Source organism: Panulirus ornatus, chromosome 30 (assembly GCF_036320965.1).
Source record: "Panulirus ornatus isolate Po-2019 chromosome 30, ASM3632096v1, whole genome shotgun sequence".
NCBI lineage: Eukaryota > Metazoa > Arthropoda > Malacostraca > Decapoda > Palinuridae > Panulirus > Panulirus ornatus.
In genome coordinates this window covers 22,946,748-22,972,995 of record NC_092253.1, presented here as the reverse complement: position 1 = coordinate 22,972,995, position 26,248 = coordinate 22,946,748, and the positions used below count along the sequence as shown (strand labels likewise).

Sequence of the window (26,248 nt, the reverse complement as noted above, 5' to 3'; positions counted from 1 at the left end):
CTGAGAAAGCTCAATGAGATGCACACAAGGACATTCTGATGAGGTGTGAAAATTCCTTGTATGGTAACTCTAAAACAAAGAATATAAAAGAGAACTGTCATAGGGCACATAATACAAAAGGAGAGATAAAGTCAGTTTCAATATAAACATCTTTAATGAGGATCTGAATTCAGTTAAATGTGACATTGATAGTAATTAAAAGCCCCCATGAAAACTAGCCATCTCCTCATAGAGACAACTAACAATAATATCATAACTGATAGCCAATGAAGGCTTAAACTGACTAACCATATCACAAATCAACATGTTCTACAGAAAGTATGAACCTCTAGTAGTACGAAATTTACAAAATATCTTTTCAGTGATGTTTCACCATTTAAGAACCTGTACATCACTCTCAGCTATTAATATTAGTCTATCATACCTTGAACAATTAGTACGGCATCATGAGATCTCAAAATATATGTACAATATACAGTAGTGATTATCACACACTCCATTGCCACCTTTGGGATGGGGCAGGGGAAAGGGAAACCAGAAGAATATCATTAGCATGGCAAGTAAAAGATATCTACACAACCTTTTTTCTATAATACCAAAACTCTTATCATCCACAAAATATGACAAAGTCTGACAAATTTTAATTAAAAAAAAAATCTTGACAAATTAGCATGTAAAATTTCTGTGTATACTTTACCAGCCATGATCATAATGACAAATAAACCTTTCACAACAGCATTGACTGCCTTCCAATTGTAGGACATTCTTCTTATAAATAAACAGTGGAAGTGTAAAACACATGTCAGTACCATATAACTCCTGTTCTTTGTGTTAGTTCTTCAACTGCAATGGCAGTGAACCTAAGACTGAGTGATTATTGCAGCCACATAGAACTGTGAAACTACCGTTCTTAGGAGATAATCCACAGATTCAGATAATAAACATTATATCTTAACTGTCAACAAATAACCTGTCACTCACACCTGTTAAATAAATGTATATCAAGGCAATAACCTCTCAACAAACACAGACATCACTTTCTTCAGGAAATCCAGAATCACTAGCCAAGAGCCTTTCAATGAACTGAACCAAAACCTTTTCAAAACATTTATGAGTTGTTCTATTCTGTATTATCTATAAATGTGTATATTTGCGTGTGTGGACGTGTGTGTGTGTACATGAGTATTGTGTGGGTTGGGCCATTCTTTCGTCTGTTTCCTTGCGCTGCCTCGCTGACGCGGGAGATGGCGACAAAGCATCTATAAATGAATGCATATATGTTTATCTGAACCCAACACATACGCTAAGATAGAAGGCCATATGATATCAAGTTATACAAACACAGAAAACAATTTAGTTAGATGCCAGAATCTCAGAGTCACATATTTATAGTGAAAAAAATGCCATAATAATCACACTGACTCCTGAGGCACTTGGGCTGCTGCTTGCAACTGAAAATTTTGGTTAGCATATTTCTTGGTGGGTAAATTTCCTGTTTTGGAATTTTAATAATAAAGTGCAGATATTTCTTGTATGAATCTAAATAAGATCAACACTATCTTTGGTGGTGATTTCATCACAGATATATTACACTGAAACAGAAAATCATCTTAATGACTTACACTCGTAAGTAAATTCATTTTACAGCAACAAATTAAAATCAAAACTTTGTTTCTTGATGCCAGCTTTAATTACTGTGCAACAATGATTTAATAAAACAAAACAAACAGCAGGCTACTAAATAATGGTACGATCAGTTAGTATGCCATCTTTATCTGGTGGTACAATCAGTTGTGCTATCTTTACCTTCTGATAATAAGTGGCTAGACTGCATGGTCATCAGTTAGTATTCAGTCACTAATAACTGTAGATAGGTAGGTTAATAGCATGATGATAGTACCATTTATACCAAGTGTAGAGGACTTATGGCATGAACAGCTAATGTGACACCTATTCTAGTAACTGGAGGGTGTACTGGTGGTGTCATCGATTAAGATGCCTTATTAAAGGTGGGTAAACTCATGGTATGCCATCTGTGCTGGTTGATGGTGGAATGACTGGCTGAAGTGTCAACTATGCAATACAACTGTTGATATAAGAAGTTGGTAAGGCTATTTAGTATGTCATTTGTACTAGATGATGGTGGGAAAGTTGGTGGCACTAATAAGTGCCATCTACACTTGGTGATGGTGGGTGGTTTAATGTCGTGACTAGGTAATGCAACTTTTGTGCTAACCAATAGTGAATAGCTTGGAGGTGTAATATTTAATATACCATCTGTACTAAGTGCCAGTGAATAGTTGGTGGCATGACTGGTGATTGTGTGCGACATACTTAATGATGGTAGGGCAGTTGGTGGCATGATCTGTCAGTATGTCATCTGATGAATTGATAGAGGGGAAATTAGTGACATGAATAGTTAGTATGCCATCTTCATTAGTTATGGTGCATAAGCTGGCAACATTAATGATTGGTGTGTAATCTTTCATACCTGATGATGGGTAGTTCTGGGGTATTATCAGTTTGTAATCTCTATAAGCTGATAGTGGGAGGGTGAGTTTTGCGAGTGACACTCAATCTCTACTCACAGCAGAAAGGCATCTACAACCATTATATTAAGTCCATCAGATGACGGTACATTGAATGGCACAACTAACCAAGGTGTGATCTCTTCTAGTTAGTGGTGGGTGAATTAGCAAGTTCAACCAGTGGGTGATATCTTTCAGATAATGATTAGTGCACAATCTTTAGCAGTTTCTGTTGTACAATCTCTGGTAACTGATGGTGGGATGGTGGCATGATCATTTAGTATGCAATCTGCAGAAGTTGATGGTGGGATGATGGCATGATCAGTGTGTATTCTCTGCTCAATAAAGGTGGTTTGATCTGGTGCACTTCAGCCAATGTGACTTCTACAGGGTGACACCATGATTTACTTTTCTACTTGAGGATGAGTGGGTTGGTGGTAGGGACTATTAGCAAATAATGAAATAGAAGTTTGTGACTTATCATAGCTCATAACACTTATGGTAAGTTTATAGAGTTCCATTAAAACATCATGAAACCTTCTCTAAGTGCTAACCTAAAATGTTCAGCTGCACAAGTTGGCCTAGCTTTGTCTTGTTCATCCAAAACCAGCAGTAAATCAAAGGGCTAAAATTTCATTGACTTGTATTTTACCAAACTGGTATGATTATTCATATTCCTCATCTTCAATACTGCACACCTTAACAAAACTGCAGTTCTACATGTGTGTGTGTATGTGAAGACCTTAGCACAAAAATACTACAGACTCAACTAATATATGCCTTCATTAAGACCTCTAAATATGCTAGTTTGAGTATGTGAAAAGCATGGTTTTGATCCAGAACCATCAACTGCCCTCACCATGTATTCCTCTATATGGTTGAGAAGTCACATAACAAACAGTGCCACAGGCACATTAAAGCAAGCAAATGTATACTAGCTATAATGTGTCATGGAGAGGTGTTATATTCTACCCAAAAACAATTCACTAATCAATTGCTAAGCTGTTATCCCTCTATTCCCAATACTGACGTCATACTGACCCTCGTTGCTGGTGATGTCCCCTGCTAAGCTCCATTCTCAAATCTCAATGGTCATCAAATGTAACTTGACTTTCTGAGGAAAAGTAGGCTGGACAAAGGAAGGTGGGGTCTAGTTGATTCACAAGCTTAAAATTGTCTTTCTTCACTAATCCATTATTTGTCCTCTTATCATTTAGCTTTTATACAGAAAATGAAGGGGAGGAGGATTTACTTCAACATAAGCTACCTGAAGTTTTCCATACTAAGTGAAGACTCTATGGCAATGATTATGGCTTGGAAAACTTTTCCATTGTTGAGATCTTCCATTGGCTTAATCTCTCTTGGACAATACATCTTGTGCGCTATTTGTCACAACATATGAATAAACTTAGTACAGTTAGTGATGTTCTTGACATATTACAGATGAAGATACTGTACTGACCAAAATCTGTTCACATGCATTGTGCTGCTTGACATGTCACAAGACACTGTATAGGCAGAGATAAATCAGCATACTTTGTGCTGTTTAACTTGTTAAGGTCAAATCATTGTACACAAAGAGAGATGCCAGCACATACTTGGTGCTGTCACATCAAAGGTGTAAGAACTGCACAAGTAAAATGCATGTCAGTATGCACTGGAGTTTGACACACATACTGGAGATGACATGATAGGCAAGACCCATCAAAATATACTTTGCTGGGAGATGCATATTTATGTCTCTCCATATCCCATGTTCCTCTTCTATCTCCAAGTTCATGTTCATAATGATTTTGTCAATATTGCATGTGCCCCTCCATGGGAAAGTACATACCAAATGAGGATCTACCTGTATCATAAGTGTCCCTCTATAGGTGTGTACATGCTTTATGAGGATGTGACTGTTCCCTAAGTACCCTTTGGCAAGCAGTACAAGCTCAATGAAGGGTTGTCTGTAGTTAAGTGCCTCTGTATATGAGCATAATGAGCAAGATTATAATTAACACTTAATTTATGCAACTGCTTTTAAGGCATTTCTTGTGTGCAAAAAATCAGCAAAATCATTTTTTCTTTTTTTTTGACATTGAAAAGGGCACAAAATATAAAAAACCAATATATCTTCTTATGAGTTAAGAATTAACCATACCTTGTTTTGGAAAAAACATTATTTACTAAACTGGCCAACCTAAAAGTACAAAAAGTTTTGAAACTTTCTGATTCATGTGATCACGTACAAAAAAAAAAAAAAAAAAAATCAAAACTCATTTTTTCTATGAATTACAAGTGAAAGATTCCTGGTTCAGAAAAAATACATTACTAGACTGGCTAACTTTAAGTACAGGTGGCATGGGCATGGTGCTGGGCACAATGGTTGTTGGTGGGTGCCACAGATGTGGCAAGACCTTAGAAAAAGTGTTCAGCAGCTTAATGTGGTCATCACTACTGGGATACTGAGGCGTATGGGCAGCTCCACTGAGTCATCCTTTGTTTGAGGTGCCATCTATATAGGGCTGGGCAATATAGCCTCCAGTACACATGGAATTCAACTTTTGGCAGGAGAACACATTGCTAGACTGAGGACAATAGCACCCTACTATGCCTGCCTTAGCTAAGGACAAATGTCCTGAAAAGGTTACGCTGTTTGTACCCATGTGCCTCTCTAAATACTGATACATGCTTATCAATCCCTATACAGTAGTATTGGTTCTAAAACCTCATCACCATGTGAAAAAAAAGAAAAAGAAAAAGAAAAAAATTCCCCTTTTAAAATTGAAATGCAATAAAAAAATATATGCATAAAAACTGATATACTATCTTTATGTCAGCCTGGTGGAGTGCTAAGTAAGTAGGAGGTTGGGGTTTGACTGGTATGTATAACAGCTCATTATAGAAGAAAAGAATCTGGAGCTTATGTTTCTTTCTATGTCTAATCTTATTTCTTAATCAGAAATATTACACTATGCACTATGCATGATGAAAGTGAGCTGGAGGCGGGAGTGTGGCCAACATGTCTTGGTAATATTTCTTTACCATGAGATAAAATGGGAGGATATGGAGGTTCTGTTCATCTGCATCAAACTTTGCTCGTAAATCAAACTCTGCTTGTATTTCTTACATGGGCACAGCACTGGTGGTGAATAATATAAAATAAGTACTTACATTACATTATGCTCACTACATAATACACTATGTACCTGACTATAATCAATATTCAACAATCAAAATATACTTGAAATATTTTCTCTTTGCTATCATCAGTTTCATCACCAATCACTTAAGAATTACAACCATGAATATTAGGCACAGTTTTTATGTAATGAGCTCTATAAAAGAGTAAACACAGAGCAATCATGAGGGTGATAGAATCTTGTGCAGGCCTCCCTCCTCCTTCCTCCCACTAAGTCACATTTCTTCTCATTTCACTTGTTATTCTTCTTCACATTCTTTACTACTTAATGTTTACAATAAGAATTCCTCTTTATGACTTAAATCATCCAGCAATCTATACTGGGGTACTGAAGTTTTTTCTTTTTTTAAGCCAAGCCTAATTAATGACAGAAGAAACCTCTTTAGGATATTAAAGTCAAAATGAATCCTATACACATTCAGAGGTGGGAAAAATTAGATCATCATGGTTTGATGGCTGCAGCCCTCATAAGGATCAGCATATGATGACAGGTGCTGTTTATGGGTTAAGGGTTTCTCTGGATCCTAAGTGCCTCTCCTTAGGCAGGTAACTGTCTATTTTTTTTTTTTCACTGGAAATTTTAAACTCTTAAACAGACTTTTCAAAGATGAACTAATGTGATTTTTTTTTTGGCATTTATTCTAAAAACCTTTTCCAAGACAAAAACTCAATCCCTGCTAACAAGATTTTGTCCCATGCAAATCAGAAAAAAAAAAATATCTAGAAAAAACAATATCATATCCTAATTCAACAACCTTCACTTGTGCATTACAAACACTATCTTTAAATGCTGATAAATGTAACCAAATACTGTAATGAGATATGTCACTAGGCACTGATGATTGACAAGATCAAGGAGTCACTATAGGGGCAATGTTAGACATGTTACTGAAACAGATATTGTACAGATCAAGGCAAGTTAGAATGCACTGTGCTACTTGGTGTGATAAAGGAGAGGGCACGATATAAACAATGTTTGACACATTATAGAACTAGACATTATATGGAACAAGGTATGTTAGCATGCACTTGCTACTTGATATGAGAGAGCACCGTATAAGATGTTACAAAATTAGATATTGAACAGGCCAAGGCATGTCAGTAAGTGCTGTGCTACATGATGTGATGTAGGAGAGGGCACTTCACAAAGAATGTTTGACATGGTAAAGGATTAGTTCTTGTACTAGCAAAGGCATACTAGCATATGACATAATGCCTGACATGAATATAGGGGAAGACATTTCATAGGCAAGAACTGTTCATATGAGCTCTGTTGTTTTGTGTTTCTTTTATCTCTGTACCTATCATTAGGTAGGTGGATTTACTGTATGCTTCTACATACTCTTATGTGCCTCATGATACATGGGCACATGCTTTATTGTGTGCCTCCCTATATCCCAATTGCCCCTCATTATGTATATACATATTCAATTGTGTGCCTGTTGGTACTATACCTGCCCCCTCTATAGGCAGGAACACACATTACTGTGTGTCCTAAATTCTATGTGTCCTTGATTGGTAACTAAAGTATATGCTTTATCATGTGCCTGTACATACACTATCTGCCTCTTGATAGATGGATACTTTTTTCCCTGAACACACATTCGACAGTACTCATTATTACTGATTCCTAGTAAGGGTACATCATATTTTGTCAGTCAGGTTTAGTTAATGTATTCTTTCTCTTTGGACAATATTATATGTAATATGAATTTTAACAATTCAGTCAGTCAGTCAGTACTGCTGAAGAAACATAGTTACTGTTTGAAAATGCTCATTAAAGAACATCCGATAATCAAAACAGTAAAAAGCTACCAATGAAAGTTTTGATCACCTTAGGGCCAATATAAATGCTTAAACTAAAAAGACATATGCATTATTTGAAAGGAAGGAGTGTAAGTGACTGGGAGAAGTCCAAGAGAAAGTGAAATGAGATCAAGAGGAAGGTACACGGGTTGTAAAAGAAGGCAAATGTGATTTAGTGTGAACGTGTATCAGCAAACTCCAAGGAGAAGAAGAAAATGTTTTGGAGGAAGGTTAACAGTAAGAAAAAAGTAATGAAAACATCAGAGAAGGGGAACAAATTGGGAAGTAGTCTGGCAGAAATGAGATGAAGAGAGGATAGAGTGAACATTTTGAGGGAATGCTGAATGTGTTCATTGACAACATGGTAGATGTGGATGTTTTGGAAGTGAAGGTATGTGAAGTGAGTGAATCATACTGAGGGGTATGTTGAAAAGAGAAGATAAGGCGAAAGCCCTGCATTAGATGAAGTGCAGAAAGCAGCTGGAGTGGATGGGACTGCAACTGAATTTCTTAAAAGGGTGATTGCATTGTTAATTGGACAGATAGGATCTTTCAAACATGTATGGTTAATGGTAAAGTGCCAGAGGATTGGCAAAATTAATTTTCACCAAACCACTTTCTAAGACCCTCTCATGTTGCATATCTCCCCAACCCAAACACCCTACATTTGCCATCCTATTGTCAAACACATTCAACAAACCTTCAAAGTACTCACTCTATCTACTCTTAATTTTACCACTGCCTGTTACCACTTCCCCATTTGCCTCCTTCACTGATATTACCATTTGTTCTCTTGTTTTTCTCAAAACTATTAACATCATTCAAAAACATCTTATTCTCCCTTTAGTTTTCTAATACTTGCCACCCCAACTCTCATTTGCCCTCTTTTTCAATCTCTGCACCTTCCTCTTGAACTCTACCACTTTCTCTTGTACATCTTTCAATCTTTTGCACTCCTTCTCTGTAAGTAACAACTAAACATCTCTTTCCTTTGTCATCCCATTCCTCTACCCCTTTCTACTTGCCCACCTCCTGCATGCCACAAACTTCTCTCACACATGCACGCACTGCTTCCCTAAACAAAAAAGTATGTGAAAGGAGAAAGTTGAGAGAAAATGCGAATAAGAGCAAGGTTATTAGGTTCGGTAGGGTTGAGGGACAAGTCAATTGGGAGGTAAAGTTTGAATGGAGAAAAACTGGAGAAAGTGAAGTGTTTTAGATATCTGGGACTGGACTTAGCAGCGGATGGAACCATGGAAGCAGAAGTGAGTCACAGGGTGGGGGAGGGGGCGAGGGTTCTAGGAGTGTAGAAGAATGTGTGGAAGGCGAGAACATTATCTCGGAGAGCAAAAATGGGTATGTCTGAGGGAATAGTGGTTCCAACAATGTTATATGGTTGCGAGGCATGGGCTATAGATAAGGCTGTACGAAGGAGGGTGGATGTGTTGGAAATGAAATGTCTGAGGACAATATGTGGTGTGAGGTGTCTTGATCGGGTATATAATGAAAGGATAATTGAGATGTGTGGTAATAAAAAGAGTGTGGTTGAGAGAGCAGAGGAGGATGTGTTAAAATGGTTTGGACACATGGCGAGAATGAGTGAGGAAAGATTGACAAAGAGGATGTATGTGTCAGAGGTGGAAGGAACACGGAGAGACGGGAGACCAAACTGGAATGATGGAGTAAAAAAGACTTTGAGCGATCGAGGCCTGAACATAAAGGAAGGTGAAGGGTGTGCAAGGAATAAAGTGAACTGGAATGATATGGCTATTTAGCTGGAGGGGGATGCTATTTCATGTGTGGTGGGGTGGCAATGGGAATGAATGAAGGCAGCAAGTTTGAATATGTACATGTGTATATATGTGTATATATGTATATATGTATTTGTCTGTGTATGTATATGTATGTAAATGTACATATATGGGTGTTTATGCATATACATGTGTATGTGGGTGGGTTGGGCCATTCCTTGTCTATTTCCTTGCACTGCAATATACCTCCCTAATGCGGGAAATGGCGAATAGTTTGAAAGAAAAGAAAATATATGCCAAATTCCCAAAAATCCTTGAATCAGAACATGTTGGGTATGATTACTAAAGTTTGTCTAGTTTAAAACAGCTCAGAATATAAAACCAATACTTCAAATATATTACTACAAAGCTCCTGTTCTATCTGTTTACCCACGAAAAGAAAGGTATGATTAGATCATAAGAATTCAGCAGGTGAAAGACCAGTAACTACCAATTCTTATATGTTACAGCTGTTGTAAAATGCAAATGAATAAAAGTTAACAAGGTCAGTTCAACTATAGCAAAAACAAACTCAAATAAATTGCAATAGTTGCGTTTCCAGCAGTCAGCAAAGACAAGGGACACCTTTGGCTTGATCATGTATCAATATTGTACCTTCATATGAAATCCACAGTAAAATTAACCATGATTTATTTTCTTCAATGGATAAAACATGAGAAAATGGAATAAAAAATGGATATCAGATGGCATTAAAACTAGCTCATGCCTTTCAAGATTTCAGCAGTATTAAATTCAATAATGCACCCTGTTAATATTGTATGGTATCATATTCTAATAATCTTAAAACAAACCTTAATCATATTTTAATAAATTCTACAATCATTCCCAACTATGTTTTAAAAACTAATAAATCCTGATAATCCTTCATTTATTTAATTTCAAATTTTGACAATATAATAATTTTGTCAAACAATTTTGATAATATATTGGTGAATATGTAAAATTATCCTGATAATACCTTAATGATAAAATAACAAATCTTAAATAAATAACAAATCTTGATAATTCAATAACCCTATGATAATTACTGATAAAACTTTAATAATTCTCTATCGCTGACTAAACTTTGCTAATTTCATAACATATATTGAATGTTTCAATAATTCTCTAATCAATCTTGATAATAACTTAAAATCAAGTAAAATGAAGGATAACCAACTTAATCCAGAGTTTACAAAAATCATTTCATATGAATTAGAAAAAACTTATCTAATTTCATCTTGAGGTGATTCAAATGTTATTGTTCTACCCTTTATCCAAGCTTCTTTGAAGCAAATTACATAAAAATGGCAGTACTGGAAAAATCTATCTATTGGTGACCAGTTCATTTCCACTCGCTACCTGGGGAAACATTCTTCTTAACAATGCAAACCTTGATATCTTTGCCTTATATCACACTTTAAGAACATCACTCTAGTAGCAATAATAGAGCTATCAAGTTTTTCAAAAAGATAAGAATGATTCTCAAAAACCATCAATGATGCAAATGAATGTGGAAGTTTTCAAATGCAGCCACAACAATACTAATGTTCGGCAAAGTGCTTCAACAAGCCTATGAGCCTCTGCTTTGTAAGCCTTCTAGAGTCATTACGTCATCAGAAGTTTGTACTTGGACAACATTCACTATCAATAAAAGAACATCAGCCAGCATGAGCTCTGTCTACAGCAAACTGATATAAACTTTGATGGTGCATTACATACATTAATGATATACATGCATGTAACAACAAATAAAGGATCACATTCCTTCATATTTAACATTCAAAAACTGACTGGGAATCAGTGTTTCTACACACACAGAAATTAAGTATTACATAGTTAAACAGAAGGAGGTGATAACCATTACAGATTTTGATGAAGTTACTGAATGACTTTACTAAAATATTAAGAATACCATGCATAACATTTGCAGCCATCTATAATGATTTCTTATATAAATAACACAAGGTCATGTTAGCTAACTTCTTAGTTCCTACATTATTCATTACACACAATCTATTTACATTAAAATTCATAAAAAATTAGTATATTCATGATGAGTACATTTGGGAGTGTTACAAGAATTGCTCTCTAAGGCTTCTTATATTCTGATTCATCAGCCTCACAAACACCACCCTGCTACTACATTTGATCACTATCATAACATGATAAAGAATGGTACCATAAATAGTCTAAACTATTTTCTTTTGAGATTAAAGTTATATGTAACATACAATGTACACTCTTGCATATTGTCTCCAAATACATAGTCATACAAACAAGTTTACACTTGACTATTCTTAATTTTCACACAACAACCTTAAAACACAAAAATGTCGGGATTTAGCACTCTCAAGGATTAACCAACACCGGAAAATAATCAGTCCGCTAACTCTGTTGAGATATATTCAGTGGCAGCATAAGTCTATATGTGTTGAAGGTTACACTAATATTTCATTTCCTACCTTGTATGAAACGGCTAGAGGTAGCCTCAGAACACAATTTGCCGACATAAACCTAGGTCCATGGGACTGTCTAGCACATGTAGAACTAGTTTGGGGCTTTTTTAGACTCACAATATATGTCAGAGTACAACACAATAAGTCAACATTTATTTGCAGTCCTGAATAGGTCATTCATAATTCAACCATAAAAGCTGTATTACATATCTTCTGTGTCTGTGTGTGTGTGTGTGTGTATTTTCACATGTGCATGAAAGAGATATACAGTACCTACAATGACATTTTGCCAAAAGGCATGGCTAGCACATAGCACTCACTGCATCTCATCCTTGATGAACAACTATACTGTTTCTCTCTACTGCCATGCTCATTACATAATCATTAATCCTGGATTCACACAGAACTGACTTCAGCAATATATCAAGTTTTCCTTTAATTGTTTCTATAATGATTCTTTGCATATTTCTTATTTTTCTTCTTAGTATATAGAAATTTTTCCATTTTCATTTATGGGCTCTAATACATTTCTGTTTGATTTACATATTTTCCAAAGTATTCTTGCAAACCTAACAATTTTGTTTCTTCCTTCCTGAGAGGAATCTAAACTCATCAAGCCCTTTATCCCTTCAAGTAGATGCCATGCATACATTATCATAAATTTTTCTCTTCTTTCTAGGCAATATATTTCCACTTCTTTTAACCTCACACAGTAATTCATGTGCTACATCCCCTTCAAGTACTTTTGAATTATTTCTTTATTCTCTGTGACCATAAATCACACAGCAGTATTCAATTTTGCTAATTATGTTCACATAAAAATATTCATCAATGATTTTCTGTCTCCTGTAGTGAAAGTTCTTATAATAATACCGCTCATTAATTGGCTTGAGTGATATCCTTTCAATGTGTTCTTTGAATTCTGGTTTCTCATTTATAGTGACTCAAATATCTCTGATGTTTGTTTCACTTTCTGCCACTTTCCTTGCTGAACTTTTATATGATGTCACAAATGTACTGCTGATGTTCCTATGGCCTATCATTTCTTCCATGGCATATTTATTTGCATCTACCATGCTCAGTTCTGCATATTTTTAGATTATATCCAGGTATTTTGCATATCTTTTTGATCTGCTCCTTAACCTGTCCTTTTGCCTACTCTACTAACATCAGCAAAGCATATTAGTAAGCTTTCTTTTACTTCTCTGTTGTGACTGAGACCACCCCATTGATGCTACTACCATTATCATAAAGATTTAATAACTTTGTATCTTACTTGTCAAGACGCTTTAAAATTTAATATATTTTCTTAACAACTTTAATTCGTTGCCATGCATGGATTGATAGCTTGCCATATATCTTTCTCTCCTTCCCTCCTTCTAAGCTATATAGTTGCAGTTCTTTTAGCCTTTCAAGGTAGTTCATGTGTTCCTTTTATTTTGCTGGTGTAGTGCTTCTAGATCCTCTCTAATTTCTTTATTTGTTTTCCTGATGACCATACAACACATCATTATTCAAGTTTGCTTCTTAGGTATGTTTCAAACATTTTCAGCAACAGTGTTCTGTCTCTTGTAGTAAAACATTTCAAAATAATACTTCTAATAACCTGGCTTACTAGCATCATCATCTCAAAACGTTCTCCAAAGTCTAGATTCTCATGTATGTTGACACCCATATTTTTTTTAATTGTTCCACTTACTATCACTTTTTGTGTTGTGCCTTTATAAGGTGTCAATGATGTATTCTTATCTGTTCCATATATCATTTGCACAAAGTCAGCTTTATCTAATTCAGTCAGGTTCATCTCTGCTCAGCTGTAGAGCATGTCTTCTGATCCAATCACTCTGCTCTTGCTTATCCTGGCGTCATCAGCAAAACTCCTTATTGTGATTTCCTTTACTTCACTGTTGATGTCTGATACTATCATTAGAAACAGTACTGAGAGTAACACCACTCCCCTTGGTATCCTAGATAGAACATCTTTTACAGAACCAGTTGTATTTGACACTATTGTACCTTGAACTTTCTGTTAATTGGAAACTCTTTAATTCATTTTCTGATCTTCCCATTTATGTCTAGTTTAGTCACCTTCTCTAGTAAAAAATTCTGTTGTTAAATTAGTCACATACTATTACAAAATCAAGAAAAACATGTCCTTTGTCTTTCTATACTTAAATTTTCATGTCACAGTAATGAACTAATAATTCGGTTTATGTATTTTTTCCTAATGCAAATCTATGCTGGCCTTTATGAACGTGGCTGTTCTTGATTTGATGTTCTAATATGAGTCCTTTTATCACTTTCAAAGATCTCTATTACAAAGAAAGTCAATATTATTAGGGTACTAGCTTGGATCATCCTCTGTGAATTGTTGTTACAAATGCTATTTAGCGAGTCTGCAAATTTAGTTTTCATTCACACTTCAACTCAACAATTACATTACTGGTTTTGCTATAGCTGTCTTTCTCTTCTTGGGGCACATGGCTGGGATTCCACCTGGTCCCAGTGCTGAATTTTCACTGAGCTGATTACAGTACATCATCTTCTGGCATCTCAAAATCAATGAGTGCATTTTCACCTTGTTCGTTAAACAGGTCATCATATAATTTCTCCCTGCATTTTGAGCTGAATACTGATTTATATTGTTCAATTAACATTATGCATAGCTCCCTGGGGTCACTTTCATACTTTTCTCCCACCTTAAAGAGTCATATATCTGATTCATCGATTTTTTGCTTTACTCGTGTACTTAAAAGTCGCAATGAGTATCTATGTTTTGTATAATTCTCTTCATTCATTTCCTGTTCTCTTCTATGTGATTTTATTATTTCCACATCTGTATTCTTCATTTTCTCATACATCTCTTTGGTTTTTGCCTTCTTTGTTGCTATCTTTTACTTTTCCATGCCCTTCTTTTCTTCATCCAATTTTTTTTTTTATTCCTTGGCATCTTCTATGGAACACTTTTTTTCTTTTCCTTTGGTTTCAACTCGCTGATTATTTGTCCATATCTTTCATAGTGTATTCTTGCGTCTGTGACTAGGTTACTGCAACTGAAGATCTCATTTTAATTTGTGTTCAAAATCCTTTTGATGATCTCTCTCCAGTCTGATTTGTTGCTGGTGAAAAGTCATATCACCAAACCTGCTGCTGTCCTCTGTGGCTATATCACATTCATATGAACTCATTTTCACATTCATGCTGTTGTGATTTCTAAGTTTCTGTGATCTGACAGACTTGTATCACTTACTTTTCTATATCTGAAAAAAGAGCCATATAATTCGTAAAAATAAGATCTATCATTCTGTTCACTTTTGTCGGTCTGTGGTTTACCAGTAAATTGCTAAATACTTCAGTCTCATTTTCATAACAATATCTGTTTTCCTTCTAGCTCAATATGGACACATATTGCTACACCTCCCTGTCTGAATTCCGATTCATCTGCTCTGAATGCTTCAAATTGTTCCACGGTTGCTTCATCCTTCACTTTTCATTAAACCAAAATTCTGTTCATTTGGGCAGTGCTGTTATTCCTCAAGTATTCATTGATGTAATTTACTTTGATTTCAGAGTTTTCACTCATCAGAATTTAAAGACAGGGTTCCCTGCAGAATGACTGCTTACAAAGCAATGTTTCAGGATACAGACATATGAGAGTTGGGATAGAAATTCATAGAACAACATTAAGTTTTCCTAACAGCAACAGATTTTAAGAAAATTCATATTCTTTTTAAATCTATTTACTTAATAATTAATAATGCAATAACTAAGTTCATTGAAAGGTTTTTCAATTCAATTCCTTTTATAATGATATCAAAACAAATAACATTAGCTTCTTAATGTATTACAGCCACTGATGGTCATCTTATAAAAAAAAACAAGTTTTCATGATCAGAATGTGCCATAAATGTGATAGCTAATGAACTTGAAAATATTTAGAAAGGAAATATTATGTCCAAATACATCAACAAATATTAATATCACTGATATGGATAAACTTATTTTGGAAGGCTTGACAAACTGTTCACTCCATCCCCAACACCTCTTACTTCAATCCCTCATCCCCAGTATTCTAAGTAAGAATCACAAAATATTATCCAATTCACCAGTGAAATGGCAACAGTTGCTGAATTAGAAAGTCTTATCTACACCATGACAGAGTGTGATATAATGCTGGTAATCAAAGATGTTGCAGGTATAGTCCATACATGAGAATTAGATTGGGGAAATTTTTGGTCTGGAACATACCCCCCCCCTCAAAACATGTTTGAATTACTCCTATAAAGGTGTTCTGCTATAACAACAAATTGTTGAGACCAAAACCCCATCATTATGTGAGGACCCATTGTAACAATATACAGTATAGGGAGTCCCCAAGCCACAAATGTTAGACATATGAACCCCTGTACTTACAAACAAACTTAATAAAATAATAATTTCCTCATTCTACATATGATTGAACCATGGAACTATCATATATGCTCGAGCAACCAGAAATCTTATGTAACCATCAAACCAAAATTTTTCGCCAAAATATCCTTCATTTATCATAAATCTCATATAACACTCAACCTCAGTTTTACAGAGGCCTAAGGACATTAAAGGGACTGAGAAAGAGATGCTTACTAATCAAACAACAAAACTCAAGACATAACATGAGTAATCATTTACAATTGAAAGGAAAATTAAAACTACTGAAACTTTCATATAAAGTACGTTATGGGCCCATATCTAAGATTTATCGTGGGGGATGGCAAGTGTCATCCAACAGACCTTGTTACCTAATGTAATTATGGATGGAATATACATCTGTATTACCAATTTGAATTACACAATGCCTGAATCTTACCTGTATCATAGTGAAAATGCAACAACTTCTTTTACTGCATGGGTAAGCATGGATCATAATGTTAAACTGTCTGCTAGTGATCCCAATGGTACCATGTCATCAACCAAAAAAACCTCATAAATTTTATCAAAGACACTTTTTGGGTACCAATATCATTACGTTGTGACTTAAATGAGAACAAAAAGATATTACTGGTATCATAAAAAAGTTAAAATCCAGTTATGTTTTGGCAGAACTTGCGGTCTCAGAGCAGCGCACACCATTTTCGCTTCCTTCCAAGGAACTTCGCTTCCAAAGAACACTGCTTCATCCCTGGATACAGGACTGTTGTATTCCTTTCTACTAATAACTCAAATAAGCCATGTTTCAATAATGTTATGATAAAATTATCAGTGAGCTTTTGAAGGTAAATGTAGGCTATGTTTTGTCAACACTACTATCACCACTTCACTCATCACATTACTCATACAGTATGGCAAAAGCTGATTCATGCATGTCATCACAATGCTGTGTTATCTGTGGAGCAATGCAAGCCACCTCCACTTCCCCCAAAGAAACTGCTTCCTCTCTGGTTATGGGCATGTTGTTTCTCTTTGCTGGCTGGCTTTTCTTCTTAATTTTCCCCCTTCTAGTAACCCTCATTATGTCAGAGGAGCACAAGTGAGATGCAACTGATGCTGGTGCAGTTAGGAATAAAAAGTGGTCTGAGAAGCATGAAACTCCATAGCAGATCTGCCTTAACCATTCTTGAGCATGTAAAGGGATGTGCATCAATACAGTCCACCATAATTACTAGAAAGAGGAACTGTGTCAATGCTGTGGCAGAGAAACTTTTGACTGTGTGGCTTGAGGACCAGCATCAGCATTGTATCCCTATTAGCCATATCCTTGTCCACGAGAAGGTTAAAAGTTTGTACAGAGTCTTGAAGGATAAGTTCAGTGACAATGCTGATGACTGTGAGGAGTTCATTCATTACATACAAGTTAAGGAATGCACTCTGATTATCTGCATATTTTCAGTATAATATTTCTTTATATTTTTCAATTTACAAATATTTCAACTTATGAAAAAAGTCTGGGAATGGAAACTGTTTATAAGTTGGGGAATCTCTGTATATGATCTTCCAAGGATTCTCTCTTCTTTACATGTCCTAGTCTTGTGGGTTTCTGAAAAAGTCATGCTCTGGCCAGTAATTTTCTGCTTTTCACTTTACCGTGTTTACCTCTTGATCTGTCCTGTTTTTCACGTTCTTATCAACATTATTTCACACTGTTGTTCTGTTCTGCTTCTCTGTTCAGTGCTGATACATAATACCTATAATCATATCTTGTCCTTTTTGTTTTTGTTTTTATGTGGCATCTCTGTTGATTTCCATTTTTTCCATACGCTTTTTATTCTCTGTTTGTTCCAGTTCCTCCTTTAGTTTTCATTAACCCATTGGTTGTGGAATTAATCTTCAGCTACATTCCCATGGGGAATTCCCAACACAACACGAAAACTTTTTTTTTCTTCTACCTCTTTATCAATGAAAAACCATAAACGTACAATATCATCAATATTTCTTCAAAACATCTGATAGCAAAAGTAAAATAATGAAAGTAAAGTATCATTTATGGCCTGATGCCTGCACAATGGCATAAACTTCAAGAGTAACAAATTTCTTGCTCCTTACACTCATAATGATGAACTATAGGGGGAGTGGAAAAATTAAAATGCCAGATTTAAAGGGATACTAAGTAGCATTAATCATGTTGCCAGCTCATGAACACTCATCATAAACAATGCATATGATCATTGCAATATATACCTTTATTTATGCATTATAATACATAAAATACTCATAAAAAACAAAAAGTGTAAGAAAATTGCATCGGGTTTAAAGGGACTCTCAGCAGCCCTATGTTGCCAAATCATGAGTATTCATCAAAATAATCATATATTATCATTATATGTCTTGAATGCATTATACAGTAAACCCTCAATTATCTGTAATTCGAGCCTACTAGACATTCAAAACAATGTATTTCTTCAATTTTGGGGGCTAACCCTTTATAATCAGGAAAAAATCAAAACATTAAAAGTTATAAAAATATTTCATGAAAATCCCATGTACACTGCACCACAACAATTAGTTTACTCACCACCAGGAGTTTTATGGTGCTGGTGATTGTTTGCCATCTCCCATGTGCTTACTGGTGCCAGTCTTGCTCATTTATGTAATTTGTGCAACATGGATTACTACTGTGGAAATGGCCCCTTTCAAGTGTCATCAGCAATTGTCTTGCAGCTCCTTGAAGCCATCAACATCTCAAATGAAGTGCTACAGGAATGTTTCAAGCCTCAAAAGAAGATGGAATTGTGCAAGAGGCTGGCTCCTCAGCTTGAGCATAATGGCCAAATGGGTAAATGGTCTCTGTCTCGGTTAAAATCTTCCTACATATCTATATACATCTTCATACTGATCATCTTTTCTTTTCCTTTCAGCATTTTCATTGTTCTATATTCTAAATCTTATATTTTCCTCATTTTCCATTGCTTTTAAATGTTTAACTCAATATTTCTCCATTTTCTTACACTTTTAATCATTTTCATACTAAGAACAAATATATGTTTCAATTAAGGGCTTTGGATGCGTGACCCTACATTCATCACCCAATCTGCATATTTCTCATACTTACAACATATTTCTAGGGGTGTATATTCACATTCTATTTTCATCCTGAGATCTTCTGGGATCATATGCTCCAAAGAAACATGATCTCATACATATTTTGGGGTGATTACACTCACATTCATCGAAGTGTCTGCACCTGCTCTTAAATTCTACCTGCACGCAATATTGTCGTTCACCATATTTACTGGTTTCTCTTAACTTTCCTCACTTCCCTTTTTGTTTCCTGTCATACTATGACTTTAGTTTTGTGCTTTCATTTCTCATACTATTATCATTTTCACCAAGTTTTATTTTTCCTTTCATTTGATTCAGCATCACTTTCTCCGGATTATGTGTTTTCATTAACATTTTTTGGTCTAAATCAATTTCATCCTTGCTTAACTTCATCCTTTGTCTGTATTTTTCCTCCATGTAAAAATATTACAATAACATATATATCACTATCTTTATCAGAAATAGTATTTCTCTTACTTGACAGTCATGTTCTCATCGACATTCTATAAACTTTGAGTTAGATATTATGTCTCTGTTCACTATATGGCATACTTCACATTTCCTTCATATGTTTGGAAGACACTGCAAAAAGTTTATTCTTTTTTTGGTATTTTTGCTGGAATGTATGTTATCCCCTCATACATGTTTGCAATTTTGCTCACTTCCACTATCTAGCCCCATATACACAAGGCGCCACAGGCCTTTCTGTGGTCTCCCTCAACTGCTTCATATGCCCTGGTTCAGCCAACTTACAACATGTTGTCCCCTGCAATATGAATTGCCCCAATTCGCTCTACTTCTTGCACGTCTCACACCCTTTTGTATGTTCAGGTCCTAAGCCTTCAAAACATCTTTCATTCCATTCTTTCACCTCCTTGGTTTTACCCTTTTCCTTGTTCCATTCACTTCTGACGTGTATAAACTCTTAGTCATCCTTTCCTCATTAATCCTGTCCATATGTCCCAACCATTTCATCTCTATCATACATACTCCTCTTACAATACCTCTCTCTTACCCTATCATCTCACTGGATCAACTCTCCTTGCAACAAACTTCATTTCCAACACAAACCCCCTCCCCTATACATTGCTGTCTAAGGCCCACACCTCAAATCCATACAGCACCAACATGACTAATACACTATAAAACATACCTATCTATCTTTGTCCTTAAGGACAATGACCTCTTTCCACATATCCTCAATGCACCCAAGACATTTACTTCCTCACCAAACTAATTTCACTTCAGCTTCCATGGTTCCATTTACTGCTATATCCACCCCCAGGAACCTAAAACACTCCACTTGCTTTAAGTTCTTTCTGTTCAAGCTTACAATGCAAATAACCTCTAATCTTTTCACTAAAAAACCTAAAAACCTTCATCTGATTTACAATTACTCGCAAATTTCTCCTTTCACACATTCTCCTAAACTTAGACACCAGCTTCTGAAATTTCTCACTCAAATCTGCCATCAGCACCTTATCATTAGCAAACAACTGACTAACCTCCCAGGCACTCCAACCCCCAGCAGACTGCATACTTGCTCCCCTCTCCATGACCTTTGCATTCACCTACCAAACCACCCTAACCATAAACAGATAAATCAGCCATGTTGACATCACAAACCCCGGCTGCATGCCCACATTCACCTGGAAAACTTATCCCTTCTACCCACTTGAACACAGGCCCTACTCTCTCGATAAGAACTCCCTAACTGCTTCTAATAGTCTTCTTCCTGCACCAAATAATCATGACACCTTCCACAACGCATCCCTATAATATGCTTTCTTAAGTTCCATAAATGCAACATACAACACATGTTTCCCTATGTATTTCTCACAAACAATCTTAGCTAACTAAGCAACAACAGTCACCCCTTATCTCAAGAAATTCATCGGCAATACCATCCACTCCAGCTGCCTTACCACATTTCATCATACCTAGATATTTCACCACCTCTTCTCTCTTCACCAAACTTCTTCCATGATTCTCTCATTTTGCATATCTCTGCAAACCAAAAATCCTACATCTGCCACCATATCATCAATCATTCAACAATCCTTCAAAATACTCCATCTCCTCTTCACTGCATATTACTACTTCTCTATTTGCCCCCTTCACCAATGTTCCCAATCTTCTCTGTTTTCTCACATTATGAACCTCCTTCCAAAATATTTTCCCACTCTCCATGAAATTTACAGATACTTGCTCTCTCCAACTATCACTTACACTCTTCTTCACCTTCCTTGACCTCCTACTGCTTTCTCTTATGCATTTCCCAATTCCTTGCACTCCTTCCCTTTAAGTACCACACATACATCTCCTTTTCTCTCTCATTAGCAGTTTTATTATTATTATTATTATTATTATTACTTAACCTTTATCAATTCTACATTCATGAGTGTAAAGTTTCCTCATCCCTTTACATAAGTCTCTTCCAAGCTCACTTACTTTCAGCACTTTCTTCTAACCTATATTGTTTCCTCTTTCAAAAAGCCTCTACAAATCTTAGCCCTCGCCTCTACCAAGTAATGATCAGATGCCCCTCTCAGCACATTTACATTCAAGAGTCTCTCTTTTGCATGCCTATCAATTATCATGTAATCCAATAAAGCCTATTTATCATCTTTTCTACTCACCCTATATACTTATGCATGTCCCTCTTTTTTAAACCAGGTATTCCCAATCACCCGTCCTTTCCCAGTATACAACTTCACATGCTGTTCACCACTTCCATTCACCTTACTGTATACTCCATGCCACCCAATCATACCTTCAACTGCCATATTACTCACATTCACATTCAAATTACCAACCACTAATACTCAATCTCTTGCATCAAAACTGGTGATATAACAACTGAAGTGGTCACAAACTCTTGCTTATCATCACCTTTCTTCCCACAGCCAGGTGCATAGGCACTAATAATCACCCATCTCATCCACATTAATTTTTACCTACATCAGTGTGGAACGCACTTCCTAACATTCTATCACAGATTCCACAACTACTTCACCAGTAGTGCTACCCATTCCCCAAACCTGCTCTGACTTTACCCCTATGCCATTCCAAAACCAATCTTCCTTTTCACCCTTGAGCTATGTTTCACTCAGAGACAGAACATCCTCAGACATACTCCCTATCTTTTCTTTTTACTCATCTTTATTACTGCCACACACATTCAGATAACCTAACCCAAGCTTTCAAGTTGGATGAGTACTCCATACTTGTCTCCTGTTTCATCTTTTAGAAAATGAAATATAAAAAGGGTGGGGGGAATTCAACCCCCAACTCTTGCCTCTCTTAGTTACCTTCTATGACACAAAAGGGAATATACAGGCAGAATTCTTTCTTCCTAGGATTTTCAGTTTCTTCATTAGTCCTCTCTTCATTAGTCCTCAGCTGATTTTTGGTTACTGTATCTTCTATATTGTTTAATTTCTTGGGTGTAGTTAAATAATTTCTTTTAAAAGGGTTATTTCTTATCTTAATCATGTGTGATTTTACAAAACTGGACAATGCTCTAGTGCACTACCAGCCTATTATGAGAACCCTCAACGACGACCTTCAAGTACTGTTTACGTAGCTTGCACACTCTAAACATTTTACTGTGAAAGGAAGGGGCCTACCTATATGCATTCTCATATTTCCCACCCACATTTAAAGAGGCTGATGCTTTCTTGTTGCATGTGATGCCATATGTTACCCACAACTCTGGAAAAAATCTCAAAGGCTCTCAGTCACTTAGAAACAAGCACAGTGGAGAGGTGTCACGTGTATGCTCTGCAAGAGAATGGAACCCATATATATATATTTTCCATCCATATTTGAATATGCCAGTACTTCCTAGCAGCATTAACAGTTGCCATGTGTCACCAGCAAGTCTAAACAGCTTTCATAAATATAGAAGCCTCTCAGTTACCACAAATAACCATGGTGAGAAGAGATCACTGCTCTTAAGCAAAGGATGATGTGTGGATTACTGGAAACAATCTGGGTTTAAAAATGGCACACTAAGATTCAAATGCCTAGCTTCATGCCATAGTTTAAGTGTCTGTGATGTGTTGGATTTAAATGGCTGTGGCTGTTTAAATGGCTCATCACACATTCTTCTTCATTTTTTAAATTCTTTTAACTTTGCAAGTCCTGAAAAGACAGGCACTTTTTGTGAGCCAGTAATCAAAATGGTTAAAATGCTCAAGATATGCAGTAAATATCTTACTATTGGTTATAGCTCAACTGGTAACAATTGCTGTTGCTAGGATCACTGCTATACCACTCAACTCTATACAATTCATTTGTTTAAACCCCTTTAATTCATATTTCTCCCGTTTGTGACAAATTATGTGAGATATGAAATATGCATCATGAAACAGGTCAAATTTTGAAAACTGTGGACTAAACTTTGGAAAATCAGTATCATAATATAAAAGAAAAAGATCTCAAGTGTCAATCACAGACACTTTGCATCCACCACACCTGAAATTCTTTACTAATACTCGCGTTCCTTTCGTGTTGGCCAATACAGCAATGACTTAATATTTCCCAAACTCTAAAGGTTTAGGGAAAAAGAAAAGCTCTAAATAATTAAAAATTCAATATCAGAAGAATTTTGGGCTTACCTATGTCCAATCCATGGTGACTTTGTCAAACAACTTTATCTTGTATGTCTACTGACATAAACTATAGCTGTGACAGTATAAAAAAAATATATGTCATATATATATATATATATATATATATAAATATATATAATTATATTAATAACAATAATGGATGTTTGCCATGAACATAAAAAGTCAACAATAAATGAAAGCGATAAGACACTTTCCATTGAGAGCATTAAGACTAGCTAAACATATCAAATTTAGATACATTTCTGATAAGCCCTGAGTTACTTTGGACATTCTATATGCCACATGAAATTGAAGACTTCAATGTTAAAATAATAATAACAATAAAAATGCTCCCTCCATATAATTAAAATCAAGATACATTTCTACTACTCTGAATATTATGAATTTGGACTAACATTTTCAGTGATGTAAGTCACTAATACATTTCATTTTAAAACACTGTAGAAAATGACAAGGTTATCAATCCTGAAAATACTAGGGCAAAAATAATTTCTCATATCACATTCATGCAAGCCAACCTCTGCTGTACAGTGCTGGACGAGGACATAACATTTGTCTCTTTTTTCCCTAAAATCATAAAGCCAAGAAGAGGTAGATGTGGCGAGGAAAGTAACTCTTTAGCCCAATTACAAAAGTCATATGGTGAGAGAAAAGACTCTAGCCCAATTCTAAAAGTAAAAGTGATGAAGGAAGTGTATCTTTAGCCCACTTATAAGAGCAAATGTGGTGAAGGAAAACACTTTAGCCTAATTACAAAATGTATTAATTCAAGCCCATTTATAAGAGTAGATGTGGTGAAGGAAAACACTTTAGCCTTATTATAAAAGGGTTTAATTCAATCATAGGCCACATTCTTGCTGAAGGCATTACAAAAAGAAAAAAAAAAAAACTGACCCAAGAATATCCTTTATCACATCAAGACCCTAACTTTTTTTTTAAATATATCCCAGATTCCCATAAAAGTTGATTTTTTACAATTAATATTGCTAATGAGAAATGTCTTATAGAAACCATGTGCTGGTGAACAACTGTTTGCACAACCAAATGTGCAATTAATGTGCATATAGTTCATGATCAAGTGATAAAAAAAAGTGATGAAAAATGGAAGGATGGCTTCAATCTGTAAGATTCACTTTGGCAGATGTGAATGATGAAAGGCCCAAAGCTGAGAGACCCAGAGCTGAGAGACCTAAAGCTGAGAGGCCCAGAGCTGAGAGGCCAGTAGTGAGGCGAGGGGGTGAGGGGAGGCCAACCACTCCCCCAGCAGGTCCCAGAAGAGGTGAAGAATGGGGTCACAGGAGCACCTCTGACCCCTCCGCTGAAAGGAATCAATGTGTTACACACATTGTTGTCTACAAAACTCTAAACTATGGTTATAAATAACTCACCAACATCTACAATTTTGCCATATTCTGCTGCTGAAATAGCTGTCACATGTTGTAAATATTGATATATAATCACTTAGCAAAACTTTTAAAAATGTGAAATACGCAGTTTTTGTTACAGCGTCCTCTCAAACATACTCCATTTGACCTAACAAAGTAATGTTCAATAATAGATTTTCATCTATCAGCATGAGTTTTGGACTTTTTAGGGAAAACATTGTACATCAAATATACCAGTATTATTGCATTGATATAAATATGTGTAAATATCTTTCACGCTAAATTTGGTCTATGTATGTTGTCTATCTATGTATCAACTTAAATTCCTTCCTAATCACAAGAGACAAATCAAGTACATACTGTCTATCAACTCACACTTCTATCCACAAACTTTATCTTGCAAGCTAAGTAGTGACAAGGGGAAAAAATTCAATTTGTTAAATGTGGAAACATTTGTTTAAATGAAGTGTGTATTCCAAAGTCTTGCATGCTAATGAAATAAGGGTCTGCAACAAGCAAACTGGCTCAAAGACTAAAAGCATTTGGAATGGATTTTCTAACAAGTATCTGTTAGTGGTTTAAGAAAGCAGTGGTGAATAAAGAAATTGAGGAGGAAGGTTCTGGATTATGGAGTATATGAGACGGTAAAAGATAGAGTAATAAGGTGACATGAATATAGGTAGAGTACGAATATAGGAAGCACAACAAAAAATATCAGAAGTTAGATAACTTGGGCCAATTATGCAAGAAAACTGCAGGTAAGGTAGTAGCACAAAATGTGGCAGATGGCATAGACATAGTATGTTTAACCCCTTAACTCCACTACATGGGTGTCTATGAACAGCTCCTCTGTGATAACTTATGGAATGGGTTTTCTGCCTCTATTTCAAGGCTATCTGCCAAGCCTAGTTGGTTGCCAAGGTGGCAGTGTGAAATAA

The 26,248-nt window shown here is 35.8% G+C and overlaps 1 protein-coding gene across 7 annotated transcripts in view; it reads right to left on the bottom strand.

The window, feature by feature from the left end:
* Positions 1-26,248, bottom strand: part of LOC139758476 (phosphatidylinositol 3,4,5-trisphosphate 3-phosphatase and dual-specificity protein phosphatase PTEN-like) — a 342,351-nt gene that overhangs the window by 2,023 nt on the left and 314,080 nt on the right. For 5 of the 7 annotated variants that reach the window (XM_071679944.1, XM_071679939.1, XM_071679941.1 and 2 more), the window contains one exon: positions 136-25,243. The exons of the other annotated variants lie outside the window; for them this stretch is intronic. Coding sequence is in view for 2 of the 5 variants with exons in the window: in XM_071679941.1 (XP_071536042.1) it covers positions 25,218-25,243 (26 nt within the window). In the remaining 3 variants the exon portion in view is untranslated. Of the gene's footprint in view, positions 1-135; positions 25,244-26,248 lie in introns of those variants that run through there. 7 annotated transcript variants of the gene reach the window in all.